Below are 22,367 nucleotides of genomic sequence, written 5' to 3'. Positions count from 1 at the left end.
TGAGTAATAATTTAATGAAATATTTATTTACCTATATATAGGCCAGTCTGGAAAGTAAGGCAGTTTTCGACGAGATCTCGTGCGTGCAAGCGTAAAAAATGGTGTGAATGCGTGTGCACACGAGCCACGATTTTCGGTCTACGCATGATTTATGTTGGTGTGTTTTACTTAAATTTGGCTTAAATATACAAGGCATCAGTATTGCACGTGCACAAATTTTTTTGAAAAGTAGGCGTGCAAAACGTTAAATTGGGCGTGCATTTTTTTACCGAAAAAAATCTCGTGCGTGCACGCCGCCCTACTTTCCAGACTGGTCTATAGGCTTTAGTCATGGAAAAATATTAAATTATGTCTGAATTTTATTTTTTAGAACACTGGTATTTTATAATTTTTTGGTAATTTTAAAGTTAAAAACTAAGGTAATTGAATCAGGATGAATGGAATCGCAAGCTCCCGCCTCTCAGAAGAACGAAAAGCCTGGAGAAAAGATCATCCGTTTGGATTCGTTGCCAAACCCATAAAAAACCCCGACGGGACCCTTAATCTTATGAACTGGGAGTGTGCGATCCCCGGAAAAAAAGGGACCTGCTGGGAGAATGGATTATACAAACTCCGGATGATCTTCAAGGATGACTACCCCTCCTCTCCTCCAAAATGCCGATTCGAGCCTGCTCTTTTTCATCCTAACGTGTATCCATCTGGAACGGTTTGTCTTTCCATTCTAGATGAGGATAAAGATTGGAGACCCGCGATTACGATTAAACAAATCTTACTCGGGATTCAGGATTTGTTAAATGAGCCGAATATTAACGACCCGGCTCAGGCCGAGGCATACGCTATTTGCACGCAAAATAAATCCGAGTATGAGAAAAGAGTTCGGGAGCAAGCTAAACAATTTTCGGGGCTAGACGTCTGAAAAAAACCCCAAATTACGAAATAAAACAAACTTTAAGACAGTGGGTTAAAGTTGAAAACATGTTAAGATCTCTGAACTTTTACTTGTTAGGTTAACTGTATTTATCCAACGTTCTGTTTTTTATTTCAAACTTTTTTTTGTTCGACTTTTTTATGTACACCAATTTGACATAGTATTAAACAATTTGAATCTTGGTTTTAGCTAAAAAAAATGGCAACATTCCGATAGAAAAGTTTTCATCTTTATCAAAAAAGTGCTATTTTTTTTTAAAATTACAGAGTTCTTTAACTGATTCAATTAAAATTAATCATCAAAAATCTAAAAGTTCAAAATTTTTTACATTTCCATTACGTTACATCAACAATTTTATAATATATACTTTGAAAAAAAAATTGATTTTCAATTCACATTGCCAACCAGTTTATGCAGTTTGTGTATAAAACTTTTAAGTTCTTGATTAGGGTTAATTGTGCATTTAGGTATTCAAACAATTAGTTTTTTGTTATTGTTGTTGTTAAAATTTCGCGATGTCTGTGGCTTCGGATTCTCCCCCATCGAAAGGTGATGCCGAGGAATTAAGTGATAAACAATTTCTCTGTTCATCGCCAGGATGTAACCAGGTAAATTTTCATGTGATTTTTTGACTTATTTTTTAGATTTTTTTACAATTAATAAGTTAGTTTGTATTTTTAAGACATTTTTTCGAAAATTTGAAAAAAAAATTTTTCAAAAAGCTTTTAAAATTTCTATATTGAATATGACTACTTGCTAAATTTATGTCTACTTGCTTGTTTTATGCTTTTAAGGATTTTATGTAACTAAAAAACATTAAATTTTAATAGATTTGGCTTTTTGGTAGTAATATTTATTACTAGCTTTTATAATATATAAAGCCTACCCGAGGAAAAACAATTGCTACCCATTTCCTTAACCAAGGGCTTTCAAATTTTAAAATGTTAAATAAGTGTTAAACAATGTTTGGTAATTTAAAAAGTTTATCAAAATTCAATAATCTTTATTTATTATTTTATCTGTACATGTCTTAGTTACTAAGACGTATAAAATAATAATAACTATATACACATAGTGTTTATGTATGTTTGAATTGTAATAGTATTATAGTTAATAATTTATAAATTCCTTACTATTTTTATATAAATTTATCATAACTGTTGTTTTTTTGTCGAAGTAGTATGAAAACAAATCGATAAAATCTTGACATTACAGAGATTCATTAGTGAAGAAATACTTGCGGTTCATAAACAAAAACATCAGATGACATTAAAGTTGGGTCCATCTAAACCTAGTATAGCTGACATGCTGCCAGTTGGTAAGAATAAGATTAATTTTTAGACTTTCAAAAACAGTTTTTTTCGAGTTATTTTTTATTAAATAAGCAATGTTCTTGATAATTTAGTTGGTTAATTACTTTTGTATATCTATAATTTTTTTTTGTATATATATATCTTTATCTTCGATGTAGGAAGGTCGCATGCGCAACTTAAACATAGAGTAACATCAGTTAGTCCGACCCAGTCTCGAGTTACCTTTAGCTGTTTGGGATATAATATAGAATCTAATTGCCCAGTAATTATGCTGCTGATTAAGTGCCGGCTTAGCAGGAGTTTATACCGTTTATAGGGCCTTACTCAAGGACACTACAGCATGAGAGCAGTGGGGATTGAACCTACGACCTCATGTGTGGTGTAGCAAGTGTTCTTACCACTACACCACGCTTGTAACAGTTTTCATAACAGTTTTGGTACTATTTAACTAAATTTAGATGCAATTATTAAAGAAATATTTTATGCTTAAAGTTAGCAAAAACTTTTAAAAAACATTTTTTAGTGTTCAAAAAAAAATAAATATATTAAAATATGTTTTGTTTTACAGTTTTTTAATTTTTTTTTTTATTTTCTCAGACCAAACACCAACACCAACAAGGTTTTTACAGTATGGAAATCAAATGGGATTATTTGAGGAATTAAATCCTTTCGATCGAGAATTTAAAACTGCACAAAAAGATGTAAGTCATTATAAAAAGGACTGCAGTTTTTTTTTTAGTAACTTGTTATATTTAGCTAAATTTAATATTTTAAATGATTATATGCACTTCAAAATTTAGTTTAGCATACAAATAACATTTAATAATAATATAATAAATTTTTTTTGGCTTTTTTAAAAAATTTTTTATAAAATTTTGTATTTTTTTGCAAACCAAAAATATTTATGTTAAGCTCAATAACAGGAAACATTACGGTTTAACATAAAATGTTTTTATATCTTAAAATCTAATCTTAAATTTTTTTAAGTCAGCTGGGTTGAAATAATTACGGTATCTTTATTACGTTATTTAAAAATAATTATTAACAAGAAATCAAAGTTTTAGATAATGGCCGAGCACTTTGGTTTTTAGAATTTTATCAATCACCTCTGCATTGTTATTATATTAGTTGTAATTTGTGTCTTAAATGCGCCGCGCGAGTAAGTGTTAATTTTCCGATAATACTCACGGCCTAAGGCCTTGTATAATAGGCAATTTAATGTGAATATTACGTCTGTGTTACAGGCAATGCCCTTAATCAATCCAAACACACCTTAAAATTGTAGAAAAATATGTCCATGTTCGTTAAATAGTTATCAAATTTTTGCGGTAGTCCGGTTTTTACTAAAAATGGTTAATGTCTTTTAATACAATCTTTTTTAATTTTGTGAGGGCCGTTTTTATGTGTATTTAAATGGCTATAGACCAATTTTGTTATATAACAGTAAACATTTACCAGCGCTAATGTTTAACATTTTTCCAAGCTTGAATTTTTTTTTTGGGAAGGGGGGTTTAAAGGTAAAACAAATATCGCTAAGACTGTACTATAGATATTATTAAGGTATTGCCTAAATTTTTATGAAATAAACTAATATTTGCATTTTCAAATAGGTTGTTTACTACAACATCGATTTATTTAATATTTACACAAATTTTCTTGTTTTGATTTTAATTTTAATTTTTATTCACTCCCATTTTTTTTTGTTTACAGAATTTATCATCAAAACAAAGAAATGCCGCAGTAGTTCAACATCTACAAGCTCTTACAAATAAATCAAAAACTCCCACCACACCTATACTATCCCATTACAACAACCTGGCTGCGGTAAGTTCGATTATTTATTCTAACTTTTTTTCCAAAACTTAAAAAAAAATTATTCAAAATTTTTATTTTAAAAAAACTTTAAAAATTATTTTTTTAGTCTTTGATAAGTTATGTATAAAAAGTATAACTTAGTAAGTTTTGTATAGCATTGTATCTTATCACAAAACTTACTGTTGTACAGTTATATATTTTAAAAAGAATTTTTTGAACAAAATTGAAAAATGTTAAATTTTTTTCAGGAAAAAAATTTTTTTTTGTTAAAATGCATTTCTATTAAATTAAGTTTTTTTTTAGTTAGGTATGCACTACAGTGTAGTTATACAATTCACAATACTATTATACCAATTCTTAGTAAGTCTACTTAGCTAATCTAATTGTTTCTGGCAATTAGATTAACTTTTTTGCGTAGGGTAATTAAAACTTTTGGCTTAAGTTTTAAAAAAAATCTTTATAAAATCAATGTTATGACTAAATCATATTGTATTTGTGTTCAATACAAAATTACTAATAAACCATTATAAAATTGTGATTGATAATTAGTTATTAGTCATTAACATTTTGACTCATTTTTTGATATATTGTAATTTGTTTGGTTTTATTTATAGCATTTTAATACATGCGGTAAGAATTTGTTATTGTATTGTTAAATACAATCTATTTTTACCCCTTTTGTCGTAAGTGTTTTATGTTTATAAATAGTAATCAGTTTTTACTTTTTATTTTTTTTGTTGCAGCAACCTGTGCATGTCATAACCCTTACTCCGACGCTGCCATCTCCCGCTGGCACCTTACCCACTCCCTCGGGGCAGTTCTTTGTGCCTCCACTTCTACCCTCTCCCCAGGGTCTTATGGGGTTTCCTGCAACTTCCCCTATGCAGCTACCAGGAGGGCTGCTAAGTCCTTCTATTATGCCTTTCACAACAGGTAATTTTTAAATTTATTTAACCTAGATGTAGGAGGGCTTTCTTTATTTAACAAATAGTAGTTTTTAACCAACTACTACTATTTGTTAATAAAAGAATAATAGTAGTTTTTTTTTAACAAAAAAAATCTTGATTTTTTTTCCCAGTTACTTGATGATATAACATGATCATTATTATGTTGATAGTTTTTTGGTCTTTATAGAAAAAGTGTTGTTGTTGGCTACTTATAAAGACTATATATATATATAAAAGCATTGCAGGTATAAATCACCCGTATATATAATAGTTTTTTGGCACATTTTTCATTAAAATCGATATATTTAAAAAAGGCAATTTTAGGCCAATAAGCTATTGCGAAAAATATTAGGCATACCAATGTTTTAATTTGAAGTTTTGTGCTTTTTTAGTCTTTTAGGTTTTCGTATAAAAAAATTTAAATTAGTTTCCTAAGGTGGTGTAATCAATCTTTAAATTGGATAGGCTAAGCATTTGTGTAATTGATTATTCAGTTGTTGCCAAGTGGCAATAAATAATAACAAATATGTTTTGATATTTGACAAATTATCCACAAACAGAATATCAACATTTCTGTTTCCTGTTTATTAATTTTAGGCAAATTTGTTGTGTTTTGGTATTGATTTAGTTAGGAATCAGACAGGATTTTTGAATAAACATTTTCATGTTATTGATTTGTATTCAATGGGTATGGTTTAACTAAATCTAAGTTGGAATTTATAACATTTTAATTGGGTTAGGTAATTAGAAAAATTAGGGTTTTTGAAATTTTTTTTTAAATAAGAAAAGGCTTTTGCAAATTTGTTCAAATTTATTTTTGTTTAAAAATTTATTAAAAAAAACTTTTTTTTTTCAAATTTTTTTTTTTAAAATTTTTTTCTAATTTTAAACTAGCTTAGGATACTCTTATATTAGGGCACTTAACTTTGTTTAAGTAATATTAAAATGCAAAGCAATATGTTTACCCCTTATTGCCATGATTTAAATATGTATGGAAATGTGAATGGCTCAATCGAACTAATTGATACTGATGGTAAAATTTTATTGAAATATTTATAATAATAAAAAATCTTTGTTTACAAAATTTCAAATCTTTTTTTTCCATAAACTCTTAGTTTTTTAGTAAAAATTTTGAAATTGTAAAAAACCATTTTTTTTTATATGTAAATTTTATATTTGTAAAGGCTAACTAATTAAAGTTATTAATAATCTGTGCAATTACTCAATTTTAGATTTTACATTCTACTTATTTATTAAAAATTATAAATAGTTATTACAATTTCTATTTTTGTTTTATTCTTTTTAGGCCTGTTACCTGGAATGCCATTTTCAGTTGACGCACAACGCGCTTTTACTCAAGTAAGTAATTAACTAAATTAAAATGTAAGAGCATTAAAATTTGCATATATCAAATTTTGGTAATTTTCGGTGATTATTATTTTAAATTTTACTAAAAAAAAGTCAAAAAAATTTTCAAAATTAAAATATATTTTTTTTTTTAATTTTCTTTTTAAAAACGATTTAAAAATTTTTTTTTCTAAATTTTTTCAGGCGATGTTTGCTGCAGCTGTTTCAGCGTCTTCTCCACTTCCAACCTCAACCACCGGGATTACAAACTCTGTGAGTGCAAGCTCCTCATCTTGGCAACCTCCCAAGCCAGAGTCCTCTTCTCAACAACACCCTGTTAATTCAAACTCTTCGGTGAGATTTTTACCTAATTTTTAAACCTAATGAATTTATTTTTATGTATGTTGTTAATTTTTTCTACACTAATATTGTTACAATGCCATTTAGTTTTTGTGTAATTACCTTATTAAAAATGGGCGTAACGCAAGGTTTGAGAATTAAGATTGTAAAGTTAGCCTTCTTATTTTAAAACCCTATAATTAAATTATAAATTGCAACATTATGTTGCCTACTAACTTACTAAACTGCAATATTGTTATAAAAAATATAAATTAACCCATACAATTTAGGACAAGATTTTGCTAATATAAAATATTTTTAAAATTAAAAAAAAAAACTTTTTAAATTTTAACAGGAAAATTAATTTAAATTTTAATTGATTATTTTTTTTATTTAGGAATCTATTTCTTTAAAGCAAGAGCAGGAGGTCTCTGCTTCTTCTCTTAAATCCCAGTCCCTGAACTCCGGATCACTTCCGAGTTTATCAGAAATGAGGAGGCAACATTCGACCTCTGTTGTCACTCAAAATAATAATCAGCCAAAAATGATGGAGAATGCAATGTAAGTGTGTTAAAATGCAAAATATTTTTTATAACATAAAAATTGCTTAAAACAGCCCCCCTTCCCCTCTTAGCAGAAAATTCACCCCCTGATATCCTATTTCTAACACCTACTACCCATCATTTGTAAATAAAAAAAAAATTTGCAAGAACTTGCATTGGTTGCTTTTAAAATACGTGTTTTTTTATAAAAGCAGTCTAAGATTTTATCCTTTTTTATAAATCTATTTATATGTGGAAAGGTTGACTTAACGACCTTAACATAGAGTAAAAATCAGTTACCCCAACCCAGTCTTGAGTTGCTTTTGGCGGTTTAGGATATTATAGATTATTATTGCACAAAAATTTAACTGCTGATTAAGTGTTAGCTCAGCAGAAGTTTATATCATTTATAGAACCTTACTCAAGGGCGCCACAGCATGGTAGCAGTGGGCATTGAACCGAGGACCTTATGTAGCGAAGCCAAGTGTTCTGATCGCTACACCATGCTGCCAAATTGTTCTATATTATATTAAAATTTTTTTTTCAGAGTTTCAGCTTCTATGCCATCTGCAGGGGTACCATATCCAGTAATGGTTCAACTAAATGGTCAAAACACCAATCTTGGTGCGACACAGAATGCCAACAAAATCAACAACCAACCCAACAACATGAATGGCGTTCAACAACTAACAAATATTGCGCAACAAGCACAGAACATGCAACACCAAATGATGGTAAACACTTTTTTGTTAAATTATTTTTATTATTTGTTAAAAAAGTGTTTACTATGCCATTTTTTTGTTTAAAACCTAATAGTAGTCAATGTAACTGTACAAAAAACAGCTTCAAAAATAAGACAAAAAGATCTACAAATTTACACAAATAAAATTTTATTTTTTATTTAGAACTCTCAACACCAGATGGTGCACCAAACCCTCTCATCTCGAGCCTCAAGTGAATATGGAAGTAACTCTAATCTATATGAAGCTAAACAGGTGAATATATCATAGTGGTAATATAGTAATTGTGTTCTTTGTTTGTTTGTTTTTCAGTCTTAAAATGTAAGAAAGTATTTTAAGGGTTAGGATTTTTCAGAAAATAGTTTTTAGTAATTTGGCACTAATTATATATAATATAAGGTATGACAAGTTGGTGAACTCACAAAATGTTGTAGATCTAAGGGTTTATTTCAACTAATGCAACTTTTCATTTTTATTGATGTTAAAGTTTTTGTAATACAATTTTTTTTTTGTAGAAACTAAAAGAAACACTTACAAATAATAACCCAAATTTACATGTTGGTCTGGTGAGTTTGTTAAAATTTTAAACAATTAGAAAATTTAAATAATCTACTTTTAATCAATTTAATTTAAATTTAAACAACTAAAAATAACAAAAATTATTTTTTTTGCAAAATTTTTTTTTTATCAAATAAACTCTTTTAGGATGATGGAATGTCGGACTCCTCCGATTTTTTCCAGGAGGGGATGGATGTGGAGGAGCCCAAACCGAGGAGGAGAGGAAGGCAGAGTCAGGAGATTGATCCGGATGTGAAGAGGCAAAGATTTTTGGAAAGAAACAGAGCGGCAGCCAGCAGGTCCAAAAAAACTAAAAAAAAAATTTTTTCAATAAATAAAAAAAAATTTAAAAATTGACCCCAAAATTATTTTTAATTCCCTTATTTAGATGCCGTAATAAGAAAAAGAAATGGGTTAACGGTCTTGAATCCAAAGCAAAAGGTCTTTCCCATCTTAACGTACAATTACAGGTAGATTACAGAATTCAAAAAACTTGCGGAATTCCATAAAAAATTATTTTTTTAACGTTTTATTTTTTTGTAGAATGAAATTGCTTCACTGAAAGATGAAATAGCTTCCTTAAAACAACTACTTTTATCACATCGGTAACAACTTATTTTTTTAAATTTTCAATATATATATATTTTAGATATTTTGGGTTTAATTTAACTTATTTATTTTAATTTTTAGTGATTGTCCAATAACAAAAATGCAGCAGCAGACGATGGCAATGCAGGGAATAACATTGGATTTAGAATCAGAATCAGCTCCTTTATTAACTGCAGTCAAATCTGAGACTTCAGTAATATCACAAGGTTAATAAACAAATCTGGTCATCCATTTAAAATATATTTTGTGTATTATTATTATTATTTTTAATATTTATTTATCCTCGATGTGGGAAGTTCGACTTCAAGACCTAAACATAGAGTAACATCAGTTACTCCGACCCAGTCTCAAATTGCCTTTTGCAAATTGAGATATTATAGATTATAATTGTCCAATAATTAAGCTGTTACCGATATTGCATGTTTAATCAAGTTAAAACTGTTTGTGCCTTATTCAAGGACACCAAATGAGATAGTAGCAGTGGTAATCGAACCCTGGACCCCATGTAGCCCAAATGTAATGTGCACCACTTTTTAAGACAGTTTTAATAGATAATTGTTAAAGTTACTTTTTTTTACAAATTAATTGTATTTTACCATTGTCTTATATAAAATATAGCTGGATTTCATCACACGTTATCAGCAACATTATCCAATACATCGTCAATTGATGATAACATGAGAAATAATATGTCACAGCCTTCACTACAGGTAATATTAAAAAAAAAAATTTTAATTATTTTTTTTCAATTTTTTAAGTCGATTTTTGTTTTCAGCCTGCTGTAACTAATGGCCAGTACTCGTCGTCCCAGGGAAGCACGTGACATAGAGGATTGCGACGTCATTTCTGCGTTCTAAATTTAACTTTCGCTTACCTTTAACGTTTTCGGTACAGATTGCTTTTATACGATTTCTCTGTTTTAACCTGTGTACATATCATGATAACTCCGCTTTTTCCGCGCTTTCCGTGTTCCGAGCAAGCATTATCCGCAATTTCATGGCTCCGCTTATATTTTTTTTCGCTTTTTCGGGAAGTTACATTTTTGCTTTTTTCGTTTTTGCTCGATGTCATTCCAAAACCCAAAACCAGCTGGTCTGGTGTGGCTAGATGGCGCTGTTTGTTATCCGATGCTTGAATAAGCAGTTCATCTAACTTACCAGTTTAATATTGTTAAACACACTTTAGATATTGGGTCAAATTAACCTATCATAAAATAACCCCTAACCCAGTAATAAATTAACCCTTTTTTAAACTCTTTAACATAAATATATTTTTAAAGGTAATTTATTCTGTAAAATACAGTCTATAGCAACACTGGCAATTAAATTAATACCTTGAGTTTCCAAATTTTTTGCTCGTTTTTTTAAAGTTCCACATGTTTCCTTTATTATGTTTTACATTTTTGCTTGAAAAGTTTCAAATTTAGCCTGCTTTTAAACCAGTATTAACGTGACTTATAAAATCGTCTGTCATTTTTTCCATTTTTTTATTTAATAACCATGTCAATTTCACAATAACAAAAATTCGAATACTATTTGTAACAAATTTTTAAATTTTTTTTTTTCGATCAAATTTTTAAAATAACTTCTATGTATATTTAGTTAATTTAAATAACGTTGTTTAGTAATAACCCTTGCATTTTTCTTCGTTTTTTTGCTGCATTTTTCGCCAATAACTTAGTCAATTGGTATATTAACCCTATCATATAGTGCCTATGTTTATTGCTTTAGGACAAAATAATTGCAATATGCATTTTACTCTTTGGCCTATAACCCATAATGGCCTTCCAATTTTTGCCCGTTAAAAAGTTTTCAAAAAAGTCAGTTCGAAAAAACTCCTGTTGCAAATTTTGTAATTTATTTTTTCCATATCGCTATATTTTTAATAATAAGCGAATGAAAAGCACCACTTGATTAATAGTATACATTTATATCGGTTTTTATTTTTACATGCCAATTATTTTGTCCATTCTAATATGTTTTTTCCTTCGTGGTACATTATCTATATATATATATATATATATATATATATAAATATATATATATCACCGCCAAATTTTTTCTGGCGTTGTTATCGTTATGGTAGTACGTTTGTATATTGTATATGTATATAACATTTGCTATTAACACATTGTCGCAACTTAAAACCAAAGCATTTGTGCATCATACGATTCTGCTTGTGATTTTGTTGTTACCGAAATCAGAATAATAGTAGACTTTAGAAATCAGGAGAATTTTAGAAAAAGATGAACGAGTTTTTTAGTTACTGTAGCTTGAAAGCTTTTTTTACAGGTTTAGGTTGGAAGGTTCTGTTGTGTTTTTTGCGAAGGTTAGTAATTCTGTCCTTGGGTATTTTGATTCAGAATAGAGGGTGTATTCGAACCACAAATCTCTTGCATAAGGTTAGTATTAAGTGCATATATGATAGGATATTTCCAAAACATAATAGCAATTAATTTAAAATAAATAGTTAAGTAATATTGTCAGAGCTGGTAATATAAACGCGACCAAATAGAAAGCTTTTGTTCTTTCCGACCCAGAACAAGTTGGCTCTCGCCCAGTCCAAATTGCATTTTCTTGGCAAGTTCTTATAGGGTTTCCTTGTAGAGTTCCTCTGGAGCATGAGTATACGACTCGTTCACCGGCACGGAATGGTTCGTTCGACCCCGGAAAGTTTTGAATTACGATGTTAGAAGTAAGAGGTACTAAACGTGGACATGCAGTTTCTAAACAGAAAAAAAAATTGGTCTAAAAAGATAGCAAGTATTTTTAAAATGTAGGTAAATTATTAATAAAACATCTATACGAGAACGTAAGGTTAGACTACACAAAGTAGCCTAAAGTTGTTATATCAGTATTGTTTTAAAGTTTATGTTTTTCAGATAGAAGTTAACGTTACCTAGACAAATGGGTTGTGCACCAGTCCATACTCCATTTGAAAGACAAGTTCTAGTTAATGGTCCAACTAGTTCACCCGAAATACAAACATATACAACTTGTTCCCCGCTGGTATATGGAGCTTGTGAACCAACTGCGTTTCTTATAATAACATTAGGATTTGTGGCTGTTAGTGATGGACATTGTGGCGTTTCTCCAGTGCCTAAAATAAGAATTAAATTAAACAAAAATATGGAATCGGTCGACAATAAAGTTATTAATTTCAAATGGCTTTAAATTTATTTTTTTTAAACTTTTCAAGAAAGTGTTGTTACGAATATATTTGATTTTATTTTTATGGCTTGACAGAAATTTCCCTTTAAAAACCCTCAAGACAAACCCCAAATTTACTTTTACCCATAATACAACTAAGTCAAGTACAACCATAACCCTATACCCAGAACTAACGAAGTTGTCTCAAAAAAGATGCCATTTAGGGATTTTATTTTGAGCTTACATTTTAAAATAAGTGTTTGTTTCTAAAATCTATTAGTTAAGTTTAAATGGTGATATTTAAAATGCCTACCAGTCGTTGAACAAGTCGGTTGAGACCCAGTCCACTGACCAGTTGATAGACAAGTTCTTGTCTGTGATCCAACAATTTCACCAGAAGTACAAGAATATACAACCTGTTCACCATTGGTGTAAGGGGCCTGAGACCCAAACGGATTTCTTATTTCAACGTTTTCGTTGGTTGCTGTCAATGTTGGACACTGAATAACTGTAACTAAAACAAAAAAAGATTTGTTTAGTTACATAAAACAAAACAAAAATAATTTCAATTCAATCAAAGATATATAAACAGTGTTTCTTGGTATTTGTTCGGTGCTATATACAGTTTTGTTACACAACTCACTATCTTTTTTGTTTATATCTTTATCCCTGATGTGAAAAGGTCGAATGTGCGACCTTAACATAGAGTAATCAGTTACCCCGACCCAGTCTCGAGTTGCCTGTGGCAATTTGGGATATTATAGATTATAATTGCCCGATAATTATGCTGCTGATTAAGTGCTGGTTTAGTAGAAGTTCATACCGTTTATAGAGCCTTACTTAAGGGCGCTACAGCATGGGAGCAGTGGGGATTGAACCCACGACCTCATATCTTTCTGTTTATTTTTCAACATTAAATAATTGTAAACCTACCCATACAAGTCGGTTGAGAACCTGTCCACTGTCCAGTTGCGAGACATGTCCTGCTCTGTGAACCAACCAAATCACCAGAAGTACAAGAATATATAACTTGTTCTCCTGTTGTGTACGGAGCTGTAGAACCAGGTCCGTTTCTTATTTCTACATACATATTTGTTGCAATCAAAGTAGGGCACTGTCCTGGTGGTACTTCAACTAAAAAAATGCACAACTATTAACAGAAAATAAATTACAATTTGGTTAGGTTAAGATTTTGGTGTTTTTTCCCAATAATAGCTTGGTCATATTTAACAAGTTTCCAATTTTTCATATTTGTTTGCAATTTTAATTGCACTGTTTAGGTGAAAATGTTGTCTACAAAATTACTTACCAATTTGGCAAGTCGGTTGCGACCCAGTCCACTGCCCAGAAGCAAGACAAGTTCTAAATTGAGAGCCAACAATTTCACCAGAAGTACAGAAATATACAACCTGTTCCCCGCTGGTATACGGGGCTTGAGAACCAAAGGCGTTCTGAATTACAACGTTTCTATTGGAAGCTGATAAGGTTGGACACTGGGTTGCAGGTGTTGTTGCAACTAAAGAAAATGAAAAAATTTAGAAACCAAACATTTAAGACATTTGAACTGATTCCATGATAAACAAGTCAAATTATCTTACTTTAAAAGTTTCTTATTGGTCGAAATTTGTTACCGACTTAAAGAAACTTAGTAGTATAAACTGCACCAATGCCTTTCCATTTTTTTTGTATATATCTTTATCCTCAATGTGGGAAAGTCGAATGCGCGACTTAAAAATAGAGTAACATCAAGTACTCCGACCCAGTCTCGAGTTGCCTATGGCAGTTTGGGATATTATAGATTATAATTTTTCGGTAATTATTCTGCTGATTAAGTGCTGGCTCAGCAGGAGGTTATACCGTTTATAGCGCCTTACCCAAGGGCGCTACAGCATGAGAGCAGTGGGAATTGAACACGACTTCATGTGTAGTGTAGCAAGTGTTCTTACCACTACACCACGCTGCCGGGACACTTCGCCTTTTTTGTCGTTACTTGGAGGTTTTAACAGGTAGTTTAAACACCTTGAAAATATCCTATTAAGCTTACCAGTTGCTGTAGTTGCCACACAATTTGGCTCTGAGCCACTCCACTGTCCAGTCGATAAACAACTTCTAGTTTGTGAACCAACGAGTTCTCCTGATGTACAAAAATATGCTACTTGCTCCCCGGTCGTATACGGAGCTTGGGACCCAGATCTATCTCGTATTTGAACATTTGGGTTTGTAGCAATTAACACAGGACACCCAGTCACTGAAAAAAAAGAAATAATATTTATTTATGGAGTTGAAGTTTTTGAAATGAAACTGTCTGCAGTTAAAGTCCATGGCTTTTTTGTTTACTTGAATAATTATTTGGCAGTTTTATAATTAGACAATGTCTTAACAGGTCAATAATATGTAAATTTAAAATATCCCGATAATTTCTATGGCTTAGTGCAATCTACCTTACATTTAAAATTAACCAGTATACAGAGAATACAACGCTACCTCTTAACGATATGGAACCACCACTATTTATACTTCCACCAATCCCTGACCTTGTACAGCTAGGTGGGGCCCAACCCGCGTTGCAATGACAGTTACCCTCGTTGTTACATACCTATTAGAATAAAAAAAATATGAATAAGTACACAAAATATGGATTTTTTCACATAATATTATATATTTTCTTACCCCATTTCCGTTGCATGAACTCGTACATCTTGTTGGGTTAGTTGGGGTACATTCTCCGTTCATACAAGCCTGTTATAATAAGACGCGGTTTATATTACAGTATTTTACATATAAACAAAAAAATTTGGCAGCAACATTTGTGCAATCGTTTTCAGGACAAGTTTTAATAGCGAAATGTGAAATAAGCCTGTTTCTTACTATAGGCTAAGACTGTGCTTATCTCATTGTTAAAGTAATACAAGGTACAATGTTTGTTTAATATGACCTGCACTTAAATATTGTTAAAATTACCATGTTGCTTCCACACACTGTCCCGTCTAAAATCAACCCAACATCTGTAGGAGTTGATACTATAAGCTTGCACGGGGTCACTTCAGAATTCCGTGTGAAAGTAAAAGTTCCTGATCCTCTGAAACCAGTTGGAGTGTCCGCTCCACCAACACAAAATAATTTGCCGCACAGGTTGTTACTGTATTAGAAAAACAAATTAATTAAATTGCTGAAAAGGTCATTTTCGACCCCAGCTTCTCTCACGCTGTAGCTCCTTTGAGTAATGCGCTATAAATGGTATAAACTCCTGCTGGTCAAATACTTAATCAGCAGTTTAATTATCGGGCAGTTATAATCTATAATATATAAAACTGTCAAAGGCAACTCGAGACTGGGTCAAGGTAACTAATGTTACTCTATGTTTAGGTCGTAAAATTGACCTTTCCACATCGAGGATAAATATATATAAAAAAACTCCAGCTAATGACAAAAAGAAATAGGAAAACTCTAGGTCAAATATACAAAACCCAATGACAAATATCAAAATCCAGCCTTTAAATATTGAGAATAAAAATAAATAAAATTAAGCAAAAAATTATAAGTTTTATATTTATAAGTAACTTACCCTGAAGTGCAAGGTATATAATTCGCTCCGTTATATCCACAATTTCCGACAGTGTCTCCTCTTATGTTTAAGGAATTATAACATAAATCTGCCGCGTTGCTTGCACCTTAACAAAAACTTTATTTTTTATTTTTTTTTATTTTCCTCAATGTGGGAAGGTCAACTTTACAACCTAAACTTCGAGTAACTTCAGTTACTCCGACCCAGTCTCGGGTTGACTTGAGAAGCTTTGGATATTATAGACTATAATCGCCTAATAATTAAACTGCTGATTAAGTGCTGGTTTAGTAAAAGTTAATACCGTTTATAACGCCTTACTTGAGGGCGCTACAGCATGAGAGCATGGCGGATCAAACCCAAAACATTATGTAGAGGAGCCATGTGCTCAGATCACTACACCACTTATAAGATGGTGTGTTATTTAGTTATTTCCTCCCAATTAAATGTTTTTTGTTAATTCTTAACTCACCACTTCCCCAATTGGCGACGCATTGGCTATTTCTAGTCAAGCAAACTCCTTCATAACATAAATTATTTCCACTGTTGCATGCCATACCGTTTTCAACGAAAAAATCAGCAGGGCACTATGGAAAAAATTTAATAAGTATAAATGACATCAAGTTAGCCTTAGTGGGACTTAGTCAGTAAATGTCTAAAAGCACGTTTTTTACTGGCAGTTTATTAATAAAATTAAAATTTATTCATTTTTTAACAATTTCAGTGGCTATGTAATCGTATTAATAAAAGTTAAGATAATTAAATGATCTACAAATAAATTTAAATAATAAAGTTCATGTTTAATATATTATGATTTTGGTATCAGTTTGTTATATCCAATCTAGTGTAGGCGTAAAATTTCCACAAATACACAAGGGTGATAAAAACTTGGCAATAGGTTGGGAACCATATTGTAATAGTTTAAGTTATTTAATATTATCAACACATTTACTCACGTCCCCAGATGCCCCAGTACAAAACTCAGGTAAATCGCAAGTATTACCGTTAGTGGGTCTACATTCAAGACCTGATTGCCTAAACTGGCAACCAGAACAGCAGAGCCCATCATCACAACTTGCACCGCTTAACAATCGGCAAGTGCTGGGGTCGCAGCACGTGCTTGAAATTAAAATATAGGGTTTAGTTAAATTAAAAAACGGTTTTAGTAAAAAAGTATATTCTCGGAATAGCATTTATTCGATGTGGAAATGTGAAAAAGGTTAACTTTACAATCTTAACATAGAGTTACATCAGTTACCCTGACCCAGTTTCGAGTTACCTTAGGAAGGTTAAGATATTATAGATTATAAATACCCAATAACTTAAGCTGCTGATTAAGTGTTGGATTAGCAGGAGTTTATATCGTTTACAGTCAATGGCGCTACAGCATGGCAATAAAGATCAATAAAGATTAAAGAGCAATAAAGATTAAACCCAGGACTTCATGTAGTGAAGTCAGGTGTTTTGACAACTACACCACGCTGCTGGTTATAAGTAATTCTTTTATTTTTATTTATTTTAAATTACCTTTGACAACTGTTTGGTGGCCCGCAATCGCACTCCTCTCCCGTTTCGACAATCTCGTTACCACACCTAGGACCGCCCAATATAGTATCTGGTGCTGGAACGTTTAACAAACAAGTTCCAAGGCCCATGTTTAATGTTGCTGTTAGAAAGTCTCTGCTACACGACGACCACTGTCTTGGTGGGTTCCTCCTGTAAAAGGTTTAAAATAAAGGGGTAATGGTGTGGCACTAGGAGTCTTAACAAAAGAGTGTAAGTTTAATTCCCACTGCTGCTATGACATATAATAATTGGTTCATACTTTTGTTTTTTTAACAAGATTTTGTAGTGTCCAAAAAACAGTGAAAAAAGTCAAATTTCGAAACATATGGCTTTGTAAAACAAGTTTCCCTATGCTTAAGCAACTAATTAAACCGGCAGTGTGTTGTAGTAGTCAGAGCACGTGACTTCACCACATCAGGTCTTGTATTAGATCCCCATTGCCCTTTTCCTGTAGCGCCCTTTAGTAAGGCAAAGAATATCACTATGTTAACAATAAACCCAAATCACTTACGATGAAGCGGTTGCGGCCATGATACAAAGTCGATCCGGACAGCTACATTCTGCTGTATCGTGATCCATTCCAAAGTTATGTCCAAGTTCATGTGCCATTATTGAAGCCAGGTTAAGCAAAGACCTTGGCCCTCCCTGTAATAAAAAAGTTATATTAATAAAAGTTTTCATTTGTTTTTTGTATATATCTTTATCCTCGATTTGAGAAGGTCGAATTCATGATCCAGAAGGTCACATTAGTCACACCAACCCAGTCCCGAAATGCCATTGGCAGTTTAAAATATTATAGATTATAATTGACCAATAAATATATGCTTATTAGGTGTTCGCTCAGCAGAAATTGATACTGTTTATAGCGTCTAACCCAAGGACGCTACAAAATATAAGAGCAGTGGAAATCGAACCCACGGCCCCATGTAGTGTAGCAAGTGTTTGGACTAATACACCACCCTATTTTATTATATTGCAAATAGAAATACTTAAAGTGAATAGTTTTTTTTTTGTTAAATTATGGTCTATTAATGCCTTACATAAATATAATGACATACCTGTCTTACAGTCAAACATTAATTCACCTAAAATTGATTAATTCACCTAAAATTTACCTGATTCACGCCGACCGCACTTGGCGTACAAATAGTCTGTGTTGTTGCTTTTCCAACCGTAGATCCGTCGAAATTTCCCCCATAAATCAAATGAACGGCGTCGGTGTTTATGGTTATGTTGTCGAAACGGTAGTTGGCAAAGTTTTCCAAAACCTGCATCGTAGATTTATAAAGATTTGGCCTTAGCAATGTGTTTATTTAAAATATAATGTGAAGATAATGTTTTTTTATTTATTACACTAAATTGATTAAGAAATCTAAAGTCAATTAAGCTTTAACCAGCAGTATGGCGTAGTGGTTAAAACACTTGTCTCCGCTACATCTGGGTTCGATCCCCACTGCCATCATACTGTAGCGCCCTTAAATAGGCACCCAAAAACGGTATAAACCCCTACTGGGGCAGTACATTTAATACCTAACCAGCAGCTTATAATTATCGGGTAATTAAAATCTACAATATTCTAAACTGCTAAAGGCAACTCAAGACTGGGTCAGGGTAACTGATGTCACTCTATGTTTAGATCGTAAAGTTAACCTTTCCACATCGAGGATAAATAAATTATCACTGTTTTTTAAGAAAATAGTTTCCAAATATATTTACCGTCGTCGGGTTGGTACTTTCCGGTATTTCGTTTCGAACGTTCCATATTACCAAGTGGGAAAATATAACACTAATACCGAGTATTGTGTACAATCCATCAATCAAATTGACAAGACTGACCATTTGTGTTTCAAGCTCACCAATTGAGCTAAATCTGTTGAACTGAAAATATTTTTTGAAGTTTAAAAAAAACTAAAGCATTAGCATTTTGGGCGGCATGTTTTTATATACTATATAACTATGTGTAATATTATATGGTAAGAACACTTGCTACACCACACATGAGGTCGTGGGTTCAATCCCCACTGATCTCATGCTGTAGCGCCCTTGAGTAAGGCTCTATAAACGGTATAAACTCCTGCTGAGCCAGCACTCAATCAGCAGCATAGTTATCGGGAAATTATAATCTATAATATCCCAAATGCCACAGGCAACTCGAGACTGGGTCGGAGTAACTGGTGTTACTGATGTTGCTCTATGTTTAAGTCGCGCATTCGACTTTCCCACATCGAGGATAAAAATATATACAAAAAAAGAAGCCATGAGATTTTATTTGCCATTTTTCTCATATCGCCAATGTATTATATACTTTATTAAGTCGTTTACATTATTTGTGCGTAAACAACAAAATAAAAAAAGAGATTTTCCCAATCTGCTATAGCAGAATGTACGTGTTAATTTTTTGGAACACTTAGCACCGTCTGCAGGCTTTTTGATAAGGAATCTTACACGTTTTGCTTAACTTTGAAAACGTTGTTTTTGATAAAAAAATTACAGCGCATAGCTTTTAGTTATTTAACATTTATGTAGCATACGAAAAGAATATGTTGCATCGAGATACTGAATAACATCTTTACAAGAATATAAACGTAAGTAGCATAACAAATATAGTAACCTAATAATATACCAGTACTTTTTAAAGGCAGAACTTGACACTGCATATAAGCGATCGCTTATACGGTTCAGTACATTCACAAGGCCTATAATCACGCAGCATTAGCAACTATCTTATGATCGGCATACAGTTTTGTATTCTAATGTATCATTATTTATTTTGGGACAATATAATTATGGGTTTGCCTCGTTGCGTGACCACTTAATTATGACATATTTTTAGAAATCGCAAAGTTCGAAACTTTACGCCTTTGCGCGTATTCTAAAAATGAATTGGATTTGAAATTAAATTTTTGTGAATACAATTATTCACAAAATAGGCAGCCTTTTTGACGAGTTTTGAATAAGTGCTTTTGTGTGTTCGTGTTGGGCGTTTTTGAATTAAAATTTGAGTTCATTACCTCTTCGTTATCAACGACCAAGGTAAATTCTACAAACTTCCTTTCGTTCGTTACATCTCTTTTGAAACGATCTTTCTGATTAAGACCTTTAAAAAAAATTTAAATAAAAAAACAAAAAATGCTTAAAAATAGTACACACTAGAATGCATTAGTGAAAACGCATAATTAAATTAAAATTTCTTTTTTTTACCCCGAATATTAAGTTAAGTTTTCAAAAAAAGTCAAAATTTAAACTCACCATTTGTAAAAGTTTTTATAAAATCATCGTTGTGGTCATTCCCGCAACCTTCGTCACGTGACTCGCTCAGGTCGTCGTGACGTCGATAGACCACGTGATTTCCGCTCGGGTGACCATGCAAGTGCGGGGGCAAAGGTTCTACAATGGCTACGTCATCGGAAAACACAATGACACCGCTAAAAAATTTTAGTGTTTATTTTCTGATGAGTAAATGTCGTCACAGGAAATATATTGAGCTAGTTTTTAAATTTAACTGTGAGCTATGACATTGTAAAAAATGATTATAAACACGTGATAACCTTTGGAATCTACCTTTTTACATTTAGAACCACATTGTTAATAATGTGTTAAAAGTATAGTTATGCCAAAAAAAAAAAAATTTTTTAGTCATAGTAAGAACAGTTTAATGTACTTATTTAAAGTTATTAACAACTTGTTAACCTTACTGTACTGTAATTACAATAAGAACTGTATGGCATCTTCTTAAATCGACATTTATTTTATCGATATATACCCCCAATTAAAATAAAATTAAACCTAAAAATATAGCATACAAATATATTTAAAACAAAGATATTAATTAAATCCGTTAAACAAAGACTAATATTTACGTAAAATAAATGCCTTTTTTCGACACACATTTAAATAAATATTTTTATATCTTACTTTAATCCTCCGTTACATGTACTAAACATTGCATAACTATCGTCAAGTCCTCGGACTTTACCTTGGTAATAACAGTGATTTAAAAGCTAAAAAAATATAAATTTTCCTTTAAAATGAATGTTATTAAATGTAATACAGTTTTATAACGGACATTAGTAACCTATAGTACAACATGTATATGTATATATATATGCGTGGTGTTGAATATATCATTTAATTTATATAACAAGTCTAAAAGTTTTCGTTAATTTAATTTGTTTTAATATTTAATGAACTAACAAAATTACTTTTTGACTTGGCGGTTGTGTTATTAGTTTTCCATTTGAAGATTGATAGCTAACACTAAAGGCAGATGATAATAGATTCTCATTTGCCAATAAATCCAGTTTATAATCCGTACCGTTAATGGTAATAGAAAAATAAACATTTTTTCGGTGATCATTAGTATCCTAAAACAAAAATAACGTTTATATTATTCGCTATGCTACGATTTATATAACTATACATTTACACACTTACTTCGTTTTGGTATTTTTCTAAATCGTTTAACTTAATTTCATGGTTCTTGTCACCGTATTGGACAGGTTGAACTATTTCATATCTTTTTAGTGATTTTAATTTTGGATGTAAAGTTTCTAACGGAATATCTAAACGGAAATAGTACTATAACATTAAATAAATAACCATTTTATTATAACCTTTAGACATAAGCAACATTTATTAACTTTTCGTTGCTTGTAATATATTTTTTATCTTTATATAATAACATTATTCACATAGCAACTTACTTTGAATAAAGGTGGCATCAATATACCGTAGCACCACAATAAAAAATATAAAAGCTAACTTCATTGCCGTATTTACGCTTGCTGTCTCGCTTATGCTATAACTAATAACATTTACTTCGTATTATGTAGGCTTATTATTACTTAGAATTTGTAACAGCGCGCAGCTTTAAAAGCGTGCTGATATAGTACATGAGTAACGGCACGTGATTTCGAAAAACTTTTTCTTAAAAACTGTCCATATAAAGTTAA

General features: G+C 31.4%; 3 protein-coding genes across 3 annotated transcripts; 2 read left to right on the top strand and 1 right to left on the bottom strand.

Moving 5' to 3' along the window:
- The first annotated feature begins 374 nt into the window (after positions 1–374).
- Positions 375–1,395, top strand: LOC145743844 (SUMO-conjugating enzyme UBC9-B). Its single transcript, XM_082561900.1, has one exon. It carries the CDS (start codon positions 434–436, stop codon positions 914–916), a length of 483 nt encoding a protein of 160 aa, XP_082418026.1. The 5' UTR covers positions 375–433; the 3' UTR covers positions 917–1,395.
- LOC145743843 (cyclic AMP-dependent transcription factor ATF-7-like) lies at positions 1,395–11,124 on the top strand. Its single transcript, XM_082561899.1, has 17 exons — positions 1,395–1,536; positions 2,144–2,246; positions 2,839–2,942; positions 3,952–4,065; positions 4,800–4,989; positions 6,310–6,362; positions 6,555–6,704; positions 7,087–7,250; positions 7,779–7,965; positions 8,137–8,226; positions 8,487–8,537; positions 8,677–8,828; positions 8,918–8,999; positions 9,073–9,134; positions 9,220–9,344; positions 9,757–9,848; positions 9,914–11,124. Exons 1-17 carry the CDS (start codon positions 1,444–1,446, stop codon positions 9,959–9,961), a joined length of 1,860 nt encoding a protein of 619 aa, XP_082418025.1. The 5' UTR covers positions 1,395–1,443; the 3' UTR covers positions 9,962–11,124.
- Positions 11,125–11,207: 83 nt separating this feature from the next.
- On the bottom strand, positions 11,208–22,259 carry LOC145742158 (zinc metalloproteinase-disintegrin-like ohanin). Its single transcript, XM_082559930.1, has 22 exons — positions 22,119–22,259; positions 21,850–21,977; positions 21,618–21,779; positions 21,331–21,416; positions 20,665–20,840; positions 20,427–20,512; positions 19,132–19,293; positions 18,531–18,683; positions 17,927–18,060; positions 17,377–17,565; positions 16,806–16,968; positions 16,322–16,436; positions 15,853–15,958; positions 15,249–15,426; positions 14,958–15,026; positions 14,772–14,883; positions 14,332–14,535; positions 13,597–13,803; positions 13,221–13,421; positions 12,601–12,801; positions 12,037–12,237; positions 11,208–11,863 (listed from the first exon to the last, which is right to left on the bottom strand). The coding sequence occupies exons 1-22, from the start codon at positions 22,180–22,182 to the stop codon at positions 11,595–11,597; spliced, it is 3,366 nt and encodes a 1,121-aa protein (XP_082416056.1). The 5' UTR covers positions 22,183–22,259; the 3' UTR covers positions 11,208–11,594.
- Between the last annotated feature and the right edge of the window lie 108 nt (positions 22,260–22,367).

Source organism: Corella eumyota, chromosome 2 (assembly GCF_963082875.1).
Source record: "Corella eumyota chromosome 2, kaCorEumy4.1, whole genome shotgun sequence".
Taxonomy (NCBI): Eukaryota; Metazoa; Chordata; class Ascidiacea; order Phlebobranchia; family Corellidae; genus Corella; species Corella eumyota.
The sequence above is the reverse complement of the archived record's forward strand: the minus strand, read 5'-3'. Positions and strand labels throughout refer to the sequence as shown.